The sequence below is a fragment of the Bacillus rossius genome, chromosome 2, assembly GCF_032445375.1.
Source record: "Bacillus rossius redtenbacheri isolate Brsri chromosome 2, Brsri_v3, whole genome shotgun sequence".
Classification (NCBI taxonomy): Eukaryota; Metazoa; Arthropoda; class Insecta; order Phasmatodea; family Bacillidae; genus Bacillus; species Bacillus rossius.
Window position 1 is genome coordinate 117,884,992 of NC_086331.1, and position 21,555 is coordinate 117,906,546.

Here is a 21,555-nt window from a genome sequence, read left to right on the forward strand (position 1 = left end):
GTTGTATGCCTCGAAGCACGCTATGCACTGCAGATAATCCTCACAGCGGGATGAAAGATTAAGACAGATTGACCGTGCTTGGTTGTTCAAATGCTGCCGGTACCCACAAGCTGAAAATACTCGTAATTGGCAAAAGCTTGCGCCCAAGGGTGCTAAAAGGTGTTAAAGTGTTACCCGTTGAATACCGAGCTACAAAAACCGCGTGGATAACATCTGCAATAACCACAGAATGGTTTGACAGTTTTGTGCGCCAGAGCCGACAACACTGTAACAAGATAGGTTTAGACCCGCACTGCAAGATTGTCCTTGTGCTAGACAACTGCTCCGCGCATCCTGCAGCTGAAACACTAGACAGGGATAATGTTTCTGTCATGTATCTGCCCCCTAACTGCACTGCACTAATCCAACCGCAAGATCAGGGAATATTACGCTCCCTAAAATGTCGTTATCGCACGGAGTTCATGAAGCACTTTTTATCTGATCTGAATGGAGGCAAAACAATCTCAGAAATTAAAAAGGAATACACCATAAAGGATGTCATATGGTCACTAGCTCGTGCATGGGAAGTTATGCCTGCGTCAACATTTCACAAGGCATGGTTTAAATTGTGGCCGACTTTGGTTTATCGTGACGAGGTTCATGACAAGGGAAATGAAGCCGACTTCAAAGGTTTTGAACAAAAAAATGTGAACGAACTGCTGGAGTATGCCAAGAACATAACAAATCCAGAACTAGAAGACTTACAATTGCAAGAACAAAACATTGTGGAATGGTTTTGTGTTGATGATAATGTTCCCGTTGTGCATCACTTTTCAGATAAGGAGATATTAGACTCTGTTAAGTGTAACAAAGACGACGGAAACAATGAAAGCAGTAGCGATGAAGATGAACCACAGGAGAAAATCTCGCAAGATGAGTGCCTTCACCACATAGAACGATTAATAGCTGGCCTAGAGCAACGAAGTTATATCAACGACCAGCAAATTATGCATTTGTATAAGCTTCAAAAACAGCTGACTGAAGAGAAGCACAAACGTGTGCGGCAACAACGCATTAGTGACATGTTCAAAAAAGCTCCTGTTTCCACACCTGCTTCAACTACGAGTGAGTACATTGACGATCCAACACCTGGCACCAGTGGCACAAACGTAAACAGTTACGTTCAGAGTGAGAGTGACAGTGACAGTGATTAACTTTAACTTCTCCAGTCTTTCACAATGTGTGACGATTTAGGTAATTTGTTGTTTAGCTTTTTAAATTTAAATGCGACTGTTAAACAATGTTTCTTACACACAGACAAGTGGGGCCGTATACAGTGATTATTTCAATGCAGTTTATCTAAGTTCTAGGACATTATTTTTTATTCGCGGGACATGTGTAGCCTACAGTGAGTCATGGTGAGTGTTTTTTTATTTGTAATGTACCGTACCTAACTGTACCATGTGTTATTATTTTATATTTTATTTATGCAACATGTGGATACACCAAATCACTGTAAAAACTGTATGTAAATTACGTAATTGTAACACAATTCATTAAATGTCAAACGTCTCGCCTACGTCTGCTTGCTTTGCGCGGACATCATGGTACAGTCACGTAGCTGTAGCGTGCTTCTAGGCAAGGTCTGATAAGCGTGCCCGTGGCAAGGTCACACCACCGGATGTAGCTGTCATCACCCTACCCCCACCCCCCTTGCCGTCCTCATCTACAGCTACAGGATGTTCACAAACTTCGGGAGCAATTTTTTTTTTCAATTAGGGGGCCTTATAGTGAATTTCTACTTTCCGGAATTTTCTACTATCTGGAATAGTCTAAGTCCCGACCATTCCGGATACAGGGCGCTCTACTGTATTTGTATTTTTTTTTTTATTGGATTATGTATTTTTAGTAAATGAAACTTTTGATAATTCCATGTACGGCCGGCCAATAATTTTCTCTTTCTTTCTGAATATACCTGAGAGCTGCTTAAGAATGTAATTAATATTGTACGTTAATATTTTCTTGTATCTGTTATAAGTTTCCTCTGTATGGAGTAATTATATTTCAGACGGAATCACACCTTGTTTTTTTTGTTCATTTCTAATAAACTGGTGAAACCTAAAGATTCACCCAGCAAGGCAAAGATGGTGATCAGACCGTGGTTTGCTGCTACAAAAATAATAGCAGTTAGCATGGTTTGAACCTTGCTACAATAAGGACTGTATTCCTGCATTTGTGTTGCTAAAAATTCACTTGTTTCAATAAAATAGTTAATATTTAATTAATAACGAGGCCAATAAAGTTTTTTATGGCGAATGAGTACTGTGGTCTAGTATTTTAGTAACAGGACAAAAAAATTTAACAGGGTCAGAACTGGAACTATTTTATGGCTAGTAACAAGCTGCAGTTAGTCTTCCAAAATATTAAAAATACTTCATACCCCTAAGTCTGGCCCCCCCTACAAATTATCATATGGGCGGCCTTGGCTGGTTGTAGAAATGAATCGCGTGACAGAACAATGTGTATCTGGGGGGAAAAAACACGCAATTCTTCAGAACTTTCGACTTAAATATTCAAAAGAATGGCCATGCTTGTTGTCTTCAAATGTTCGGAACGCCATGCGTTTTGTAATGTATGCACGTGTGACTTTTCGATTGCACATGGTGGAAGGGATGACTGTAGATGGCATATTGAATCAAAGAAACATGCGGGTCATTTTATAGCCATGATGAGCAATAAATCTATATTGTCCTTTTTTCGCTACATCTGAAGAAACGAAAGTAACGAACGCAAGGTTATTGTTTACAAGTCCTTGTGTTTGTCTGTTGTTTGTTTACATGACAGTTCTTATCCAATTAGGATAAAAGAAGCAAATAAAAGACTGTTTTTCTAAAGTTTAACTTTGAATACTTTGAATTGAAGATTCAAAATTTCCAGTAAAATTGACATTTCTTACATATTCAGTTTGTATTGTTCAAAACGTACGGGACAAAGGTAGATTAGGTCAGGTCAGCTACATTATATAAATACTTTGAAACTGAACGGACATTAAAAATAATACAATTAAATTTAATGGTTTAGTTTAAGTATTTATAATGTAGCTGACCTGACCTAACAAAGGATGGACAGTAGGAACTCACGTAATTTTCTTTTTACATGATGTAGTCGTTCACCTACGTCGCAAAAAAAAATCATACTTGTAAACAAGTAGCTATGGTAAACGCTGCATGAAAATTAAAAAATTCGATATCTCCTAAAATATTTGGAATTTCTTATCTTCGCCGGTTTTAATGAAAAGAGGAAGTAAAAGAGCATATAATAAAAGTAATTTAAGATTTTTAGCATTTTGTTTTCGCAAATACCGCTACTCTACATATTCAAAATTAAAAAATTCGATATCTCCTAAAGTATTTGGAATTTCTTATCTCCGCCGGTTTTAATGAAAAGAGGAAGTGAAAGAGCATATAATATAAGTAATTTCAGATTTTTAGCATTTTTTTCCACAAATACCGCTACTCTACATATTTACCGCCTAATGTGTAATTTTTTTTTGTAAAAGTGTCAATTAATTTAGTCAATAGTACAAAGTAAAAAAAAAAAAAATCCGAAAAAAAAAATGTTGCCATTTAGGTCAGTAAAAGTCACTGAAAAGGTCACTAAAAAGTCACTAAAATTGATTTTGTCACTTCTGTAGACACCTGTATATTCATAGATTATTGTTTCCCTTCTCAAAAAAAAAAAATTACCAGTTTCACACAACTTATGGGTGTAATTTTACAATACCGAAAGAAAAAAAAGGTTTGTTTTTTGTTGCTTATTATTTACACCCAATATTTACCTGACATCATATTGGCTTCAGAAATATGATTTTTTTTTATGATTCGTCAAAACCTATCTCCTTTTCACCTCTTTACGATAGAATTTCAAAAAACTAAAAGAAACACAAACTAACTGTATGAATGTTTTTTGTGCTCATTTCTTATGTTCCGCTTCAGTAAATTTTGTGATGTTAATTTAAATTAATAATACGAAATTTATATTTTTTATACCCCTAAAGGCCCCTCACACACAATCAGTCCAGCTCCCAGATTGGACTGCTCAGTGAGAACTGACAGTTTGGATTGGATTGAGGCCCTATTGCACACACGATCAGTCCAGGTGCTCAGTTTGGATTGAACAGTCGTAACTGACAGTTTAGACCGAACTGAAGCCTCCCACACACATGATCAGTTTTGTGGTTGCTGTTGCTGTTCGTAGAATATGGAAGAAACTTTGGATGTTGCAGTTGCAGTACCATTTTTAGTAAGAAAAAGTAAAAAAAAGTTAAGGAACTATAGAATATAAACAAAAATGTCTGCCTCTACACTCAGCAGATGGACTAATGGACTTATTGTTTGGGCTGACAGTTTGGACTGGCAATACACTGTTCCCACGCACGGCAGTTCGGACTGAGAGTTCTCGAGCCCACAGTCAGATTTGATGGAAAGCCATCAGTTCCAGCTGATTAGTCCACCGTCCTTGCAGTTTCGACTGTTAAGATCCAACTGATAAGTCTGAACTGACAGTTCGGACTGATCGTTTGTGGGGGGCCTTAAGAGGTACAATCTTGCAAAATAGGAAAATTTGTCTGGTCATGTTTGGTTGCAATTTATAACTTTCCCCTTTATTGTCTTTGGAGGTCTCAATTTAATAATAAAACAAAACCTACCCCATTTTCACTCTCTTAATGGCCAAATGGAGAAAAATTGAAAGAAAAAAAAATACTTTGTATGCATGTTGTTCATGCTTAGTTTCTTACCTCCTGCTCTTTTAGATTTTGAGATATGCTTTTTTTTATCTTAAAATCAAACTTAACTTTTTTTTTATACTCTGTAGGGATGGAATTTTTCTAAATGGTACAAAGCAGTTTATTTCGTAGTTTGCAGCCAATATCTTACATTCCACTATTCCACTTTACTAGCTATGGAGCTATTTTTCATACTAACCAAATTTATGCCCTTTCCACCCCCTTAGGACTGGAATTTTGGAACTATATGTAGTGCTTAAGTTAGCCAAAGACCTTACTAATAAAAAAGTTTCATCAAAATCTGTTCAGTAATTTTCCACTGATGCTTGACCAAACAGACAAATAGACCAACAGATGTATATCTTAAAAACAGATATAAATCTTAAAAACTATATATTTCAGTTTTAAATAATGTAAATAGCTTTTTCCTATAGTTTTTTTCCTTCATATTTTCACTCCTTTTTACCACAAATAGTTTTCTTATTAGTATAAATTACATAGGTATTTGCTGAAACAGTAGATTAGTAATAACCAGATTAATAAAATTGATTATAATACAATTAAAATATGAGCATAGAGATGTAAGAATCACTCAATCACAAAATACTTAACTATCAGAATTTTTCAAACAGTTACATCACTCATTACAAAAGATTTGTATTAGTTATAATAATTTGATATATCCGGAATTAATATGCAGAAAGATGTGAATTTACCATACAAAATTCATTTTTAAACTTTACGCTTGTAAACTTTTACCTTTAGTGCAATGCATCCTTGAGTTTGCGAATTTAGTTGGTACAAGTATAGCTTACACAGTTAACCGATTATTGATTTCATACACAACTATGAGGTATAGTACAACAATTATTTAAGAAAACTATCCTTATATGGTATTTATAATTATTGGAACTTTGAGGGCCATTGAACATTACCAAAATTCTCAAAAAAGTAGCAACAGTTATGTAACACAGTAGTGTATACCACAGATTTGGGTATACCATGATTTTGGTTGTACTACCGGTAAAGTCATGCCCATTGTCAGATTAAAGTGTACGTGTTTTTCGTTCTTGTGGCGACAATTACAGACTCTTATGCTATCTCTAGATGGGAGAGGGAGGGCGGAGTAGTGTGTGACTGTTCACTACCGCTGGGAGTTCCAATTGTTAGGCTAATCATTATTTATTCCTGTCTGATCTCTTTGCGCTGTAACAAGTCACAATCATGCCCGGCTAAGATGATGACTAGAGTCAAGATTTTGTGGTGTTATTTTAAGACAAATTTCGGTGTAAAGAAATAAAGATTTCGGTGTTATATGGTTTTATTTTTTTGCTCAAAATACCCACGGCAAAATTTTCTTGCTTTTCTGTACGACATGCAAATTTATTAAAACAAATATTAATAAACACTAAAACCTCATGATCTAATTACAATTAAGTTCATTTGCAAATTCATAGATAATTAAGTTCATTTGCAAATTCATAAATTCAAACTTTTAAATAACTACTAAAAATTTCACGACTTAATTACAATCACATACACTACACAATTACACAATTAAGCACTTACAAAGTTACTATTAAGACGGTTTTATTGAAATTCTATCATAGTTAAATTTTACGCATTTTCTGGAGTGAGACGTTGTCTTCTGTCACTAACTACCAGTGAGTACCTGGAAAATGAATGTTCTACATCAACATTTGATGTTGGGAACCAGATTGCCCTTAAACTGGCTTGAGAAAATTCACTGTAGTCCCCTTTAAGGGAGCACAGTACCTTTGCAACATCAATTTGGCTTGTTTCTGGCAATGAAAGTTCATCCTCAATTATTTTTTTGAAAGCAACATAGCCATGTATGAATGTATCAATGGGAAGATGGGAAACAGAAGGCAAGTTATGCAGAGACTTCTGTATGTTTGCATCTTCTATGCTAACCCTACTCACATTTCTTGGGTTGAACAGCAAATTAATGGCATTAAAGACTCTTACACAAGGATGTCGTTTAAAAGATGAGTTTTGCCTTAAACGCTTATGTTTCTCACTCGCAACATGTTTCACAAGCGTATCGCGTCTCTCGTAGTCTAGCCTGCAGTTACAGAATTTGCACATTAAAATTTTATCACTGAAATAAAATCCTTCGCTGGAAAATTCTTTCGATCGGTCACTGGCAGAAACTTTCGTTTTAGGCATTATCAAAATTTTTTTATCACATAGGAAAAATTTAACCTCTTAATACGCAAAAACTTGCCGTGCTGGAAAGATCAAAACAATGGAGAATAGATGCGAATACAAACGCATACCGAATGCCAACATATGTACGTGTAAATTAATGGGAAGCCTACGATTCACTCGTCCTTCTGGACATACCCGAATACTCACGTTGGCAAGCCTTCTTTTCAGACAAGAGAGCCAATCCCGATGCTCCCCGAAGTTCATGCTCGCTTTTTTTTCCGTTCCATCTCATTGTATAAACCGGTGTGGCATTAAATTTTGCGGTCGATTAGGATAGGTTAGCTACATTATAAATACTTTAAAACATTGTGGATGGTTGGTTATATTAGGTAAGTATAGCTACATTAAAAATACTGTAAAATCATTTTAAGGTTGCTTAGCAAATAACTTTTTAATATGTAGCTTTCCAGGGCTAGGAAACCGTTTACGTGATTTCACAGTATCTTTAATGTAGCTATCCTAACCAAATCAACCGTCCACAATGTTTTAAAGTATTTATAATGTAGCTAACCTAACCTAATTGACCCTTAGTTATCATGAGTTGTATATTTATTTACAATGAACAAAAAAAACCGAAGATGCACAATCGGGTGTTTGGTTCTCTCATCTTCTCATCTGTTGAAATACGGCTTGCCAACGTGAGTATTTGGGTATGTCCAGAAGGACAAGTGAATCGTAGGCTTCCCTAAATTAATACCGACATAAACATGTACTATTTATTATTTACAATCGTTACGTTAAGCAGGGTTAATTTTATTTTTGTACCCTACGTACTTTATTTTAAATAAACAGTAAAAGCAATGCGCTTTAGTGTGTAATTTTTTTTATGATTAAAAACGTAATCTTAGAAAAACATATTTTGGACGTTTGTTATTTTTGTATTATCAGAAAGTGAACGGCGGCCATTGTATCATAGTTATCAACATCTTAAATTATTATGGTACACAAGATTACCGTTTAAAGAAAATATTACGTTAATTCCGAGACTTCATTTTAAAATCTATAATGAATCACCGTCGCATATAATATATATGGCTGCTAGTTACTGTCAGAAATATTTGATTGTGCTGAAGATAGTGAATTGTCCTTACAGAACGGAAAAAAAAAAACGTAAATAATCAGGAGAGACGAAATTTCGTGACATATCGCGGATTTCGCACAATTTCGTTTTATTTTGTGTTTTCAAGCGGTTTTCGGTGTTATTTTGTTTTATCGCGCATTACCATGTAATTGTGCCTCTAATGATGACTGTTCCTTGCACAAACGAAAACACTTGAAAAATTTCCTGACGATTGTTGCACATAGCAAGTAGTGGGCATAAAATTCTGTTAATGACTGTTAATTGACTTTAAACTCTTAACATTAATTACCCAATAAAAACGTCTAAAATGAATTTCTTGTATTCTTATCGCAACAATCCTATCACTGAGCCGCCTATTCGGCGTGACCATTTGGCCCAGCCCTCACCAATGACTGAGTGAAACACAGCAAAGTACAGAACCCTTAGTAAAATTTGGTTAGCTGGGGACTTCCCCAAAATACTGCCTTACCATTGGCTATAACATTTATCCTTACAACTACGATTAAGTAACACCCCTTCTTTGAGGGCTTCCCCTCACTCGTAACATGTCTCTGTCTTTCTCTTACATCTTCTCTCTCCTTTTAATCTAACACAGAATTCTGGGATTCACCAGTCAGATATTCCCACGGTCTGGGCTAACATCTGTTTCTCTCTTATACCGGATGCGATAAATTATCGTCTTTCAGCGCCCGTCTTTCGTTCCTTCTACCCAATACTTGCTGTCTTAAAACCATTTTAAAACTCGTACATAAATAATAACTAAGCCAGCACAATGGAAAGTATGATAAACTAGGTCACTACGATCTTAAAGGCTATATGATCACTTGGTTGACTGTAATACTGAGAAACCATAATATTTATTCTTTTAACAAATACTTGTAAAAGCTGGGAAGGGCACGGTCTTGCAATGTTACAAACTGGTGATAGCTAAAAATTGACTCTGCAAAGAAAGAACACACAAAAGAACATAGTACCGTATCCATGAAGTTAACAGTCAAGAGGTCTGTCCAAAGAGGTACTTCATATACACATAATAAAGATTTGCTGGTACAAATACTTCAGTTCATGAGATGTAGTTTTAAGTCATAGTATTTTATTATTAAGATCAATTTTTAAAAGTATATTAAGCATGTGTTATAATCTCCATTGGTTTTCTTTAAGCTGGAATGATCATCCCTGCATCCTGTTATAAAGATGCATGCAAAAAAGGGACTAGGGTCTACAACTAAAATAAAAAAAAAAAAATCTTTTGTTGACATTGGGATACTTCCTGCCCATTTTCTTTTTCTATCTGAGTGAACTAGCATAAGGGGTTGAAGTAAAGAAGGGAGAAGACAGCATTAGGTAATTTTCAATGATTTACTAATCATTACATGAACGTGTAAAATAGGGAGCTGAGAGGAAGTTAGAAAAAATTAGATATGTAGCCAATGCTTTTATTCACCTGTGGGATACATAAACAAAACTTTACTACTTTCACTAAAACTGAAATGACTTTTTTGTGTCAGATGGTGTCACTCCTCGATGAACTGCGGATAAAACTTAATATGAGGAGGGGGGTAAGTTATATAACTCGACAACCACATTGTACTGCAAGTCTAATGTACGTTACAAAAAGACTGCTGAAAGAATCACATAAAAATATCCTATTTAATTTGCAGACTGCTGCAAATTACTTACTTAAAACTTTATTTACTTAATACTCTACACCGAAACAATTGACGCTCGGTTACTTGAATGAATAAAAAGTTGGAGCACAAAAGAGTGTGCCGGATGGTAGGGTGGGCACACCGCGAAGTCATAGAGAGTAAAAGGTTCAATATGTATAAGTTAACTAGAGCAGCTAAAACATGTGATGGACTCTATGTCAAGCACTCATGCATGCGTCACACCATTGGCCGGAACGAAGACAAATTCCCGCTTCTCCCTGGCCTCTAGGGATCGTGGTCAGTAAGCACACAAAGGTACGCTAACGACGTAAGCTTACAATGATACACACAGAGGGCTTTCCTAGCCAACCACTAGGAGGTGACCCATCAAGTACATACAATGGTTATCTGAAAAATTGTTTAATAGTGTATTTGCCTTGAAATGTTTTTTTTTTGACATTGTTCCAGCAATGGGGTATATCCAAAAAAAAGTTTCAAATCATCTTCCCTATGGAGGAATCACTCACAGAACATATTGTACCTGCCTCCTTTTTTTTACTTAACTATTTTGAGAGAGTCCATATAGATGAAACTTGTAACAATGAAATATGTTTTACACATTCTTTGTTTGTTTGATATACAACATGCATGAATATTGAAGTGTTTGTTTGATGCTAATGAATAATTTTACTTTGGATCATTTTCTAGATGTTCTCTGTTTTAGTGTAATTTCACAATATGTTACATTTTTCTTTGTTTTCTCTAGGTTCTAATGCAGTCATCTTTGGTGCTTGCGATGTCTGTGTATGGCATCACTGCTCTGTTGGCTGGAATAGCTTGTCTCTTGCTGCCTATTGAAACGAAAGGAAAGGACATGAAGGAATATTCACAGCAATAACAAAAATTATAAAAATCATGTTTGTATAAATGTGCTAACTTGCGTGGTGTTTTTATATTTGGTATTTATCTTTTGTACTTATTAATTATTTAATAAAATATTTATTATGTTGAGGTAATCATAGTTTATTTACAGTTATTCATTAGATGAAAATTCATAAACAATAATCAATAATTCTGAGACAAAAACAACTGGCAGTGAAATTATGTTTCATTTAACATTTACTGTTTAGCTTAATGCTTTTTTGACTATAGTTTTTAAGAGAATAATAGGGATATGGTTCTTTCACTATGTTTTACACAAAGGAAAGTGTATTACCAGAAGGACCATCAAAAATACCACAACAATATGTACATGACTGCAGTCTTCCAAGCAACTAATGTATTCACTCTGCATTACCAATAGTTAAATTACAAACAAATAAGTGTTAGCGTTCAAAGCATCCTGCTATTCCAATCCACAATGTGCACATTCATAATAAAGGTACAAACTTGGTTTGTTTGATATGCAAATATGGTAAATATTTGGTAAGCAGATCATTGATAGCTATCAAATATTTTTTCACATTGTTTTTAATTTTAGGTTACAAAGGTAATTACGTTTATGAGAATAGGTTTGTGAGAGTACAAAATGTTTGCTAAACAGCCTTAAGCTGACAGTGCTGCCAACCTCCATACACACTCATCAGTAATATCAGTTATAAATGCAATAAAACATATGTAAAAAATAGGTTACAAATTTTATACTGAATTAACAAAACACTATGTACACTTAGCTAATCCACTGAATAATAATTAAATATAGATGCAGGTATGCATACAAACATATATCTGGGAAAAAAAAAATCAGTAATTATATTTATGTTCTTTTCAACACACTTACCTTCTAATTATCACCTGATAGCATTCACACTGTTGCTTGCTTAGCTTCTTCAATCTACTTTGGAGTAAATGTGTTTTTATAGCACACTTCTTTTGATGAACTGCATTTTACTTTCTGCACCATTAGAGCACCCATGCTGTAGACAAAGATGACCTAAATTCTGTTTGGTTGCGATTAACACTGCTGAAAATTCTCTCTGCTGAAGAATTGCTGTAAGGAGCTGTAAAAATTGCCAAGATTAATTTTGGTAATATTCTAAATTTCAGTTGGCTACTTACATTTTTGAGAGTAGAAATTTTCCCCCAGCTAACATCCATTCTTTCAGCATTAAGTATATCATCCGAAAAAGTTTCACATTGATACATTGCAAATTCTTGTTCCAACAGATACCAATCTGAAGTATTAACAAGCTTTGGAAATCTTTCAGTGAAATACTGGACTGAAGAATAGGAAGCATTTTCTTGGCAAGAAATATCACAGACTTCAGCCTGTTGCAGGAACTCCATTCAATCAGAATTATCTACCATGTAACTACATGCTGAAACATAGAAATCACGCACAGAAGAATAGAATTTTTGAGCATCAACCTGGCTTACAAGTCTTTTAACTGTGCTCTACACTTGGAACCAGTGTCATCTTAATGGTGTTTCTTTCATTTTTTGAAGCTAACATCGGTAATTGATGTGGAACCTAACTGCAGAGAACCAACAATTCTTTGAGAAGACCTTGCAATTTTTGTTTTAACACATGAATTAAAGGGGCTTCTTGCTGAAAGAAAACATTCACAGCATTAAAGAGAGGAAGTGTACTCTCAAGGAAGATCATAAAACAGAGTTTTGTAGAAGGATTTTGCATCAATGACTTGATGAACTCATACTGAGAACTGCTTGCACCAAGATTACTATCTGTTAAAAAAAAAAAACTATTTCAAAGGTTCCCACTGTTCTAACAATCTTTTAACAGATTTAAGAAGAGAAAGACATCTAGTGCTGAAACATTTTAAAAATTTGTGAGGTTTACTCCCGCAGACAGTTTGGTGTAGTTTCAAAGTATTCTGTCATTTAGAACTCTTCTCTAAAGAGTAGAACACCTTTACCAAAAATTGTTTTACATTTACACAAAGTTGACTTGAAGCCTTCTGAGCAGTGCTGTAGAAAAATAAATGGGTGTTTAGCCTGTGCAAATGAAATTACTCCTTTGTTTGCACCCATCATTGTGTTTCATCATCACACGAAAAGGCAATGCAGTTCTCCCAACATATTCCCAATGAAAAAAGCTCTGGATCTGTGGCAGTAAAAATTCCTTCACCTGTGTTGTCTGAAGATTCCAGCAAAGATAACGAAAATGTAAAGACTTGGTTAGGTTTTTCACTATAAAGTGAAACCACAATTGGGTACAATATGACCACATTTTTATCTGTGCTGCCATCAGTTGTTAATGAAAATTCTGAAATTTGCAAAACTGATGCAATTTCTTCTTTAGTTTGTTTTGCTATGCACTGTACTAACACAGAAGTTTTTGTCGGTGCACATCCATACTTTTGGGCTATTTTAGAATCGGGAAATAAAACCAGAAACAAATTACTTGCATGGTCCGGAACAGCTAATGGAACATTATGTTCCACCAGAAACAATGTAAATAACAGTTGGGCGTTCGTACTCTCACTTTCACCACTTTTTACAAAAGTAGACGAGATAGGTGTGGGGGAGGTATCAATTATCAAGTTAAATAAAACACCATACACTACAAACAAGATGTTACATGTTCACAAACAGTGATTAGGTCAAAGCTGATGTAATATATAAACAAAAGTTAAATGTGAACACTTGGCTTTCATTCAAGTAAATGTATGTTTTACATCCTTGTGATGAATATCTAGTTGAAATTCACATGTCAAGCTTAAATGTCTCTCATATACATATTATTTACATTTATCTCGAGTGAACTAATTGCAATCCCAACCTAAGCATTGCCATTGTGCATCACAGAGTTACTGAATAGTGCATTTCCAAGTTTGTGATTTTCTTGCATACTTTTTATATATGCTATGCCTATTTTAGAGATTGCAAGCACTTATTTTTGATGTTGCTCGTTAAACAGTAGAGCAAGGAATTTAACACTGTAATTTTATTATAAACTTATTTTTCCTTGGAACTGTGCAAAAGCTGGTTTTGGTGCAGCCAGTGTTGTTTGGAATGGTTACTTTGAACATTCTGTGGTGGCTCCTGCTTTTACTGCAGAAAGGAAGGGCAAAGCAACCATGAAGAAGGGTTTTGATGTAAATTAAAAAGAATGTTGATGCTTTCTTGACAGGTAGGTTTGAAGAACATGTTAGTGTTTATGGGTATACATAAGGAATATTAGGAACAGTAATACTTTAGATTATCGTATAATTATTTGCAACTAAACAAAAATCTGTGATTCTGGGGCAAAATAGACATTTTTGTTGGGCTTATCCATTATTGTGGAGCGAAGGAAAAGTATCATACATGTAATAGATACTGAACAGAAACAGATTATACCACAACTAGTCATTTACCTTGACTATGTGTTGGTAAAGTAATTTCATGTTACCAAATGAATATTATTTCTTAATTGTAAGATATAAACCTCAATACCTCTACACATTCTAAACGATAGTACTTGTTACTCATTTTTTTGGAAACAGCAGCAACAGCCATAATCACAGAGGCATTTTGGTTTAGTTTTGTTGATATTACAGCTAAATAAAATAGGAAATGCACATCTCTGTAAACAAAAAGTAATTTCACTTTAATATTAAATTTTTATTTTTTTACAGTACTACTAGGAATGTAATTAAAAATTGACTACATACAATTTATTAGTTATCTGCATTGATAACAAGAAATTGCAACCTCTAACAATACAACTTTATGGTTGTATGTGTAAGTGTCTACAACTTTTTGCCTGATTGCTATTAGGCAAGCAGTTGCACCACCTAGTAAACCTTCACACTTGTGATGGCATTAAATTGCTGTCCTGCATTTTACTCCCTTTCCTAGTGTGTTTTTCATTTGCATATTGCATATCTGTTTCAAGTTTACAAAATATTTAACGTGTAAGCATTTTTTTCATTACAATATTTCCTGGTTGAAAAGGTTAACAATTAAACTTGAAGAATATTATGACTTGGTTATGATGGGCACCAGTATTTTAAAACTACGTACTTAAAATAATACACACCTGTTTAAGAAAACATGTTTATTCAATAAAATTTTACACATATCAACAACTTAACTAGTTTGTCTAGTAGGGTTTACAGAAGATTTTACTTCAGCCTTACTTTTTTTCGTGTAGATATTGCATGCTTAACTACTGACTCAATGGATGGGAGAAAAATATAAAATCTGCTAATAATTTAATTCTCTATTATGTACGTACATTTTTAGCAGTGCAGGGGCATACAGGTGATAATTGCGATTTTTGAATCTTTGTACACACATTATTAAGACTCAAGCAAAATTCCTCTACTAAATAAAATTAATGGGCTTACGTTTAAGGTTTTTTGGAAGTCTCCAATTGCAAGCCATGGTTTTCTTACATATTTTTGTATAGAGGGTTAGCTTGGATGGTTTTGCAATCACATATTTCATATGCTCGAAGAGAGTTAAGTGCAATCATAGCAAGAACTACTAATCTTGATGCAATTTAAGCAGCGTGAAAGCTTTTACTGTGGACCAAGCATTATCAGTACTAAGAATATTTGGAATACAGTTGCTTCAGCTGAGCTTATTTTTTTCCTTCAGAATATAGGTACCTATGTCAAAACATAATGTTTACTATATTCCATTTATTATGACCAATTAACTTCTTAAATTATTTGACAAGTTACAACACTGTAAATGCCGTTTATACAATGTGCGAAAGTCATATCAAGGAATTCTTAAATGAAGATGTATTTGTAGAAAACAGTTTGTATTCTTGACATGTGCTTACCCTATACATGCATTGAGCACACCAGGAGTGTAGATCATTCACCATATCCTCATCACGAGTAGTTTGAAACAATTTATCTGTTGGCACTATTTGACACTTTGAATCTCTGGTGTGAATTTGTGTACTATGATTCAATTTCACACGAAAAAGATTATTTTAAAAGTTGTACACTTTGGAAGGAACAAACAGTGATATTAAGGAAGACGTTCATTGAAATCATTACATTCTTCTGCGACATGGTAAACAACATCACAGTCATTCATAACGAAACAACCATCATATAGTTAATGTGAGTTATCATACAAGTTTACAACTGCTTATCTTCATGCATGTTTTGTTTACATCGGAGAGGAATACGGCTTCAGTCGTATAACATCAATTAACAGTGGTAAAGTAAAGTTTTGCTGCGAACCAATGTATAATTAAAAAAATTACACAAAATAGTGTTTAAAATGCATAATCAAGTCAATAAGTAATATATAATTGAAAGCTCAATGCATGAAAGGGAACTGCCAGTTATATTACTTTATGTCTATAAAAGAGTCTGCGAATGGCATGCATATATAACAAATCTTTTCATCTGGCATCAGTTGTAAAGAAAATATTTTGTAGTTCTAAACATTTTTTTTTTAGCAAAATGACAACAAAAGTTTAAGACTTACTGTTGCAATGTACCAAATTTGTGTTTGCTTACCATTTTTCATGGTAAAGTTTGTACTTCAAAACTCTTTGCTACATGCAAATTTCTTCACACACTTTAAATCTTTCCTGAATAGAAATATGTTTTAACCACAGCTGTTCACTCTGCATGCTCATAAGATTAAAGTCAAAATGCTTTGTTTCTCATTCAAAATTGTGTGTTATGTTTCTTCTTGTAGGCCCTACATAATTAAGTACACTCATACTTAGTTGGACTGCAAGTGGACAAATTATATGAATCATATTGATTTTACGATCTTTTGTGCATCAGTTCTATGATAGGAATAAATTTTCAATTGTTTTCCACTTTTTACACAAAAAATTATTCCGTTCACGCGATCTCGTCCCGAGCAAGAATGCATGGATTTGAACTGCGGATGGATAACGCATAGATATTAAATGTTTAGAGCTGAGAAGATGTGATGTAGACTGCAAGTTTCTCAATTGCTGAGTTGTCACGAGTGCGGCAGACATTCTGGGACGGTGCTGCACCAGCGGAGAAACAGGCAAACCAGCGCCATCATCATTGCTTTCAACGGCAAGAACACCTGCAGAGCTGCGCTGCTCTCGACTGGTACTTTCACCTCCACTTCCGCCATCTTGATAATAGATAGCAGAAGATGCGTGTGGAATTCTGGGTGGTGAGAATTTATCTTCTCACTGATGTTGTGCAAGGGTCCAGCACACTCATTCTACAAAAAACCACATTAAAAATTATTAAGTCTGCTCTGTACCTTTCAGTTCATTATTAAAAATTAGGGATGGGTCAGCACAATTGTTCAATGCCACGATTCTCACTGGGATCATAATTACCTATCCTTTTTACGAGATTCCCGGGTGTTTAATTGGATGGTTTTTTTTCTAGGGTGCATTAGATGAATTTTTTTTCTGCAAACCTTATACTCATAAATAAATGAAGGCATCATAAATATTACATAGTGTTGCTTTTCCAATAGATTACACTATCAGTTTTCATGGGTATTTAAAAATGGAAATGGATTTGTTTACATTTTTTTAGCTTAGTACAAAATACACTACAAAAAGTTAATCTCTTACTTGCTAGGAACACACTTAACCTCACTTTAACAATTTTTTTAAAATATGCAACATTAATTTTTCTTTCCACATGTAAACCTAAGTTTTTACATCTCTAATGTCGATGAATAACTGTGGTTCAAAAACCTTTTAGATTAATTTTTCTTAAGTATTTCTTATACTTATTTCTCTTAAGTTTTTTATATCATACCATAAATAATTTCAAAGAAATATGTGTATGAAGGAATGCTCAAGTTTTATTGTTTGTGTGAAACATATTGGTGCTTGTGCATAAGCAGTCTTTGTTTCATAAAATGTATAATTTAAATTTTACTTTCTTGTTGACACATTTGCCATGGCTTGCATTCTTATTAAATTTATTATGAATTTAATCAAAGTAAAATGAAAATATCTGTCATTTGGAATTTTCAAGCAAAGTGTACATAAAGTGATTAAAACACAACAAACAAACAAACAAACAAACAAACAAACAAACAAACAAACAAACCAACCAGACCATTAAAGCTCATGACAGAATAAAATGAAACTATGGACTGGATTATAATGATTTTTTTTTTTCATTTATTTACACAAATTTGTTGATAATGAACAGGGGTTAATTAATAGACTTGAAAAAAAATTTTTTTTTGCATGTTAACATGTTTATTTCATTATGAGTATGTGCTTCCAAAGGTGTGTTTTGGTGGGTGGGGGAGGGGGGGGGGGGGAGAGAGAGAATGTAGGAAATTCTACAATAAATACTTGCAATCTTCTTTTCAAATATAAATTCAACTTTTTCTGAATATTTGTAAAATGAGCTCTGTTGTACATGAAAACATAATTCAGAGGTAAATTACATATATTGTCCAATTAAAAATTTATTGGAAGAGAAAATATATTAAGGGCTCATGTTATATCAGAAAATACATTAAGGCTTCTAAAGTATTCTACTTTAGGTTTACCTTCTGCTTGCATTTCCATAATTTCATTCAGGAAGAAAATGAAACTTGGAATCGGAATTGAAACTGGAATACTGGAATCTAGGAAAATCTTGGAATCAGAATCAAAGAAATGTGGAATTAATCCATCCTATCAAAATTTTTTGTAAAATGGTACCTATCTAAATTGTAGAAGAATAACTTTGATGAATTAAAAATAAAATATTTTGAACTTTTTTTTACATAATATCTAATATTTTAGATATTTTGGGAAACTACTCATAGCTTCTAAAAAAATTAAGTTATTAAAAAAATTAATTACATCCTAAGGTAAAAAGTAACATATAAGTTTCAGTTATGTAATCCATTTAGCTTTCCTTGTTAGCAAAATGTTACAAAATATGCAACAGAATACTTTTGAAATAAAATTAAAGAAATTCAAATTTAAGTTGAATAGTTATTGACATAAATATTGAATAAGAGCTGACATATGAAACACCCATTAAAAATTTTAATGTCTTCTTGTAAACTTTGTTTTGTAAAATATATTTTTTGCTTGCTTTAGTTTGACAGGGTGATTATTTGTTACAAATTATTATTTGACTAACTAAACCACACACCATATTCTAATTATGAGCCCACGAGCATATAAATATGTTATTTGTGGCAATATGGTTATAATGTAAAGAATTAACATGAGGTAGGTCCGCGTTTAGTTATCGCGTCACAGAGCCGCTGACATGTTACTCATTGTTCATTCATTCAACTGCAGAACATTATCAATGCCTATGAAAGCATTACAGTATTTCTATGTAGCCTATTGGCAGAATCTGTTGCACTACAACTCAATGATAAGGTGATATTTGCAGAACTACAAAATCAGTCAATTAGAATGTTCAATCATATCTAACATATACATGATATAAAATTAAATTAAAAACTAATTTATTATAAACAATCCTTGCTTTGATATTTACTAAACAAATTTTCTTTATGGTGTGTGTATTTCAACCGTAGGTAATATTTATTGTTAATTAATCAATATTGATTGATCAATAATTATTAATACCCAGAGCTCTTATTTTGAAGTGAGTAATAATTTTGTAAATTCATGTTTATTTGTTTATTTCTATTTTAATAAAATTTCTAATAAATACAAAAAAGTTAGGATTCTTATATACTTTAAAAAGAAATGAAAGCCAAAAAACTCAGTCCTGTTTTATCTTGTTATTAAATTGTATAAATATTTTGCTGAGTAATACTAGGAATATTAAAAATGTGGTTGAAAATAAAATTTATTGAAGTTGATGTATTTTTTAAAGAGTATAAATTGTAGTTAGAATTGTGTTCATGCTATAGTTTCGGTCCTGAATATCTTAATGTATAACATTTTATGGTGTGATTATTCCAACAGTGAGTAAATATTTATTGTTTATTAATCATTATTGATAGTAATAATTTTGTTAATTCATGTTTATTTAGAAAATTGTCTTCTTTCTCTCTTTCTCTCTCTCTATCTGCTGTTTTACCCCTTACGAAATACTTATGGGTAGAGGTTTGAATTGCCAAAGAAGTTTCAATTCTATCACATGTACTGAGTTACACTGACTATTTTTTTAAAATTATATTTTGTACCTATTGTTTTTATTTTGAGGCCAATATCTTCTATCATGAGCAATGAATGACTTAGACTTTTTAAAGTGAACAGAGCATAATAATTTAAGTTCATACTACATTGATATAAGAACTGAAAGTTTTATTTTAAAAAAATTTAAAGTACAAATTAGTTGCGTATAATATCAATGTGGAAATCTGTAGTTTTCTTAGGTAAAGGTATAAAGAAATTAATATAATGTTTTATTATATGTGTTAATTAATCAACCTTTAATGCTGCACTTGCTCGGATAATATCGGGTTTTTTGATTTCCTCTCCTTCTCTGAGACTTGAGAGTGGGCCTGACGTCACAGCGGCAACGTAACGAATGGAAAACAACTTATATATTTCTTAAGTACTATAAATAAAACAAATTTTTCTGAAATGCAAATGTGTTGTATTAAAATAGGTTATCATTTTTAGAATCAAAATTTTACAGGTTGGTAGAACAAAGATGAAGTGTAGTAATAAACTATGTAGGTTACACACTCCCGTGATTAAAAATTGAGTTCACAACTGTGATGACACTGTGAAATTTTGTATAGCAGAATAACGCAAAAAATTTTGTTTCTTTGCACATACGATACCTTAAGTACTAACAGAAAAACAGCCAATGCAGTTGCCGACCAAAGAAACTGATTATCTATTTAAACATAAACATGTTGCTATCAAATAACCCAAACTGTAAGTAAAAAAAAAAAAAAAAAATTAGCAGTTTATTCTAAAACTATTTAACTCTGGAATGGATTTTTGCGCAACAGTTACACATTAACAAACTGCCAGTTTTTTTTTTGCATAATATTGCATTGTGATTATTTATAGCCATGACTATATAAGTCTACAAAATGTATTCCAGAATAGTTCCTTTATCACAAAGTGTCATTTGGCACACCAATACATTTGGTTCGTCCCCATATATTAATGAAAGAGATAATAAACGAGTGTATGATATCACACATGGGTCTGCCATCATGACAACTTCGGCTCGTGGGTATAGCAGAAAAATAGAACATGTTCTATTACGGTTTTAGGTAAGACTTTGGGTATGCTGAATTGTGATCTGCACTAGAACAGAGGTGCACAAGCAAAAAATAATCATGAAAACCGTTCAAGAAATGTGCATTGTGTGGGGCTTTCGATAGCTTGTACCTTCTTGCTATGAAACTATAGTTCGTAATGATTTTTTGTACATTAAGAATGACGTCACAGAAAAACTTAGAATATGAAACTGTCGAGAGCGAACGATAATCGATAGGCAACGACAATTTTATCGAAACAATAAACTTAGAATAAGCACCCTGGTGCCCTCCCAGACAATTAATACCTATCTAGCAATGCACGCCAGCATCCAGTATGTTCACCCTGGTTTTAGCCTCGAAACTGCGGGTGATGGCAACTAATACAAATAAATATTTGTTAGCTAGTGTATCATTGAGTACAAATAGATATATAGTGCATTGAAATTTACATTTGACATTTCAAATGATACTCCACTCAAAAAGTTTGCAAGACATTCCATTTTGTCATTTTAAACTAGACCAATGCTGTCTGGTCTTGTGAAAAACCATAATACCAGAGTCTCTGTGATTTTAGAGAGGTGAACTGGCATTAATAGAATTTTTAAAAAATTGAAGACAGTTCAAGTTATATTAAGAGTGCAACAATTTTAGATTGAGAAGACATAGAGAAAAAAGACATGGCTGCAGTCAATAAATGCATCATCTCTTATTTTAGTAACTTTACCACAGGTAATATTCATTATAAG

General features: G+C 33.4%; 2 protein-coding genes across 8 annotated transcripts in view; one reads left to right on the forward strand and one right to left on the reverse strand.

Moving 5' to 3' along the window:
- LOC134529681 (synaptic vesicle 2-related protein) overlaps positions 1 to 10,740 on the forward strand; it is a 77,723-nt gene extending 66,983 nt beyond the window's left edge. For all 5 annotated transcript variants that reach the window (XM_063364031.1, XM_063364032.1, XM_063364035.1 and 2 more), the window contains exon 13: positions 10,494 to 10,740. In XM_063364031.1, coding sequence (XP_063220101.1) covers positions 10,494 to 10,625 — 132 coding nt within the window. In that variant the 3' untranslated portion in view covers positions 10,626 to 10,740. The remainder of the gene's footprint in view (positions 1 to 10,493) is intronic.
- Positions 10,741 to 14,706: 3,966 nt separating this feature from the next.
- The window catches only part of LOC134529683 (uncharacterized), a 236,620-nt gene continuing 229,771 nt past the window's right edge, over positions 14,707 to 21,555 (reverse strand). For 2 of the 3 annotated variants that reach the window (XM_063364038.1, XM_063364037.1), the window contains one exon: positions 14,708 to 16,855. In XM_063364038.1, the coding sequence (XP_063220108.1) occupies positions 16,619 to 16,855 (237 nt within the window). In that variant the 3' untranslated portion in view covers positions 14,708 to 16,618. Of the gene's footprint in view, positions 16,856 to 21,555 lie in introns of all 3 variants that reach the window. The other variant, XM_063364036.1, reaches the window with a different exon arrangement.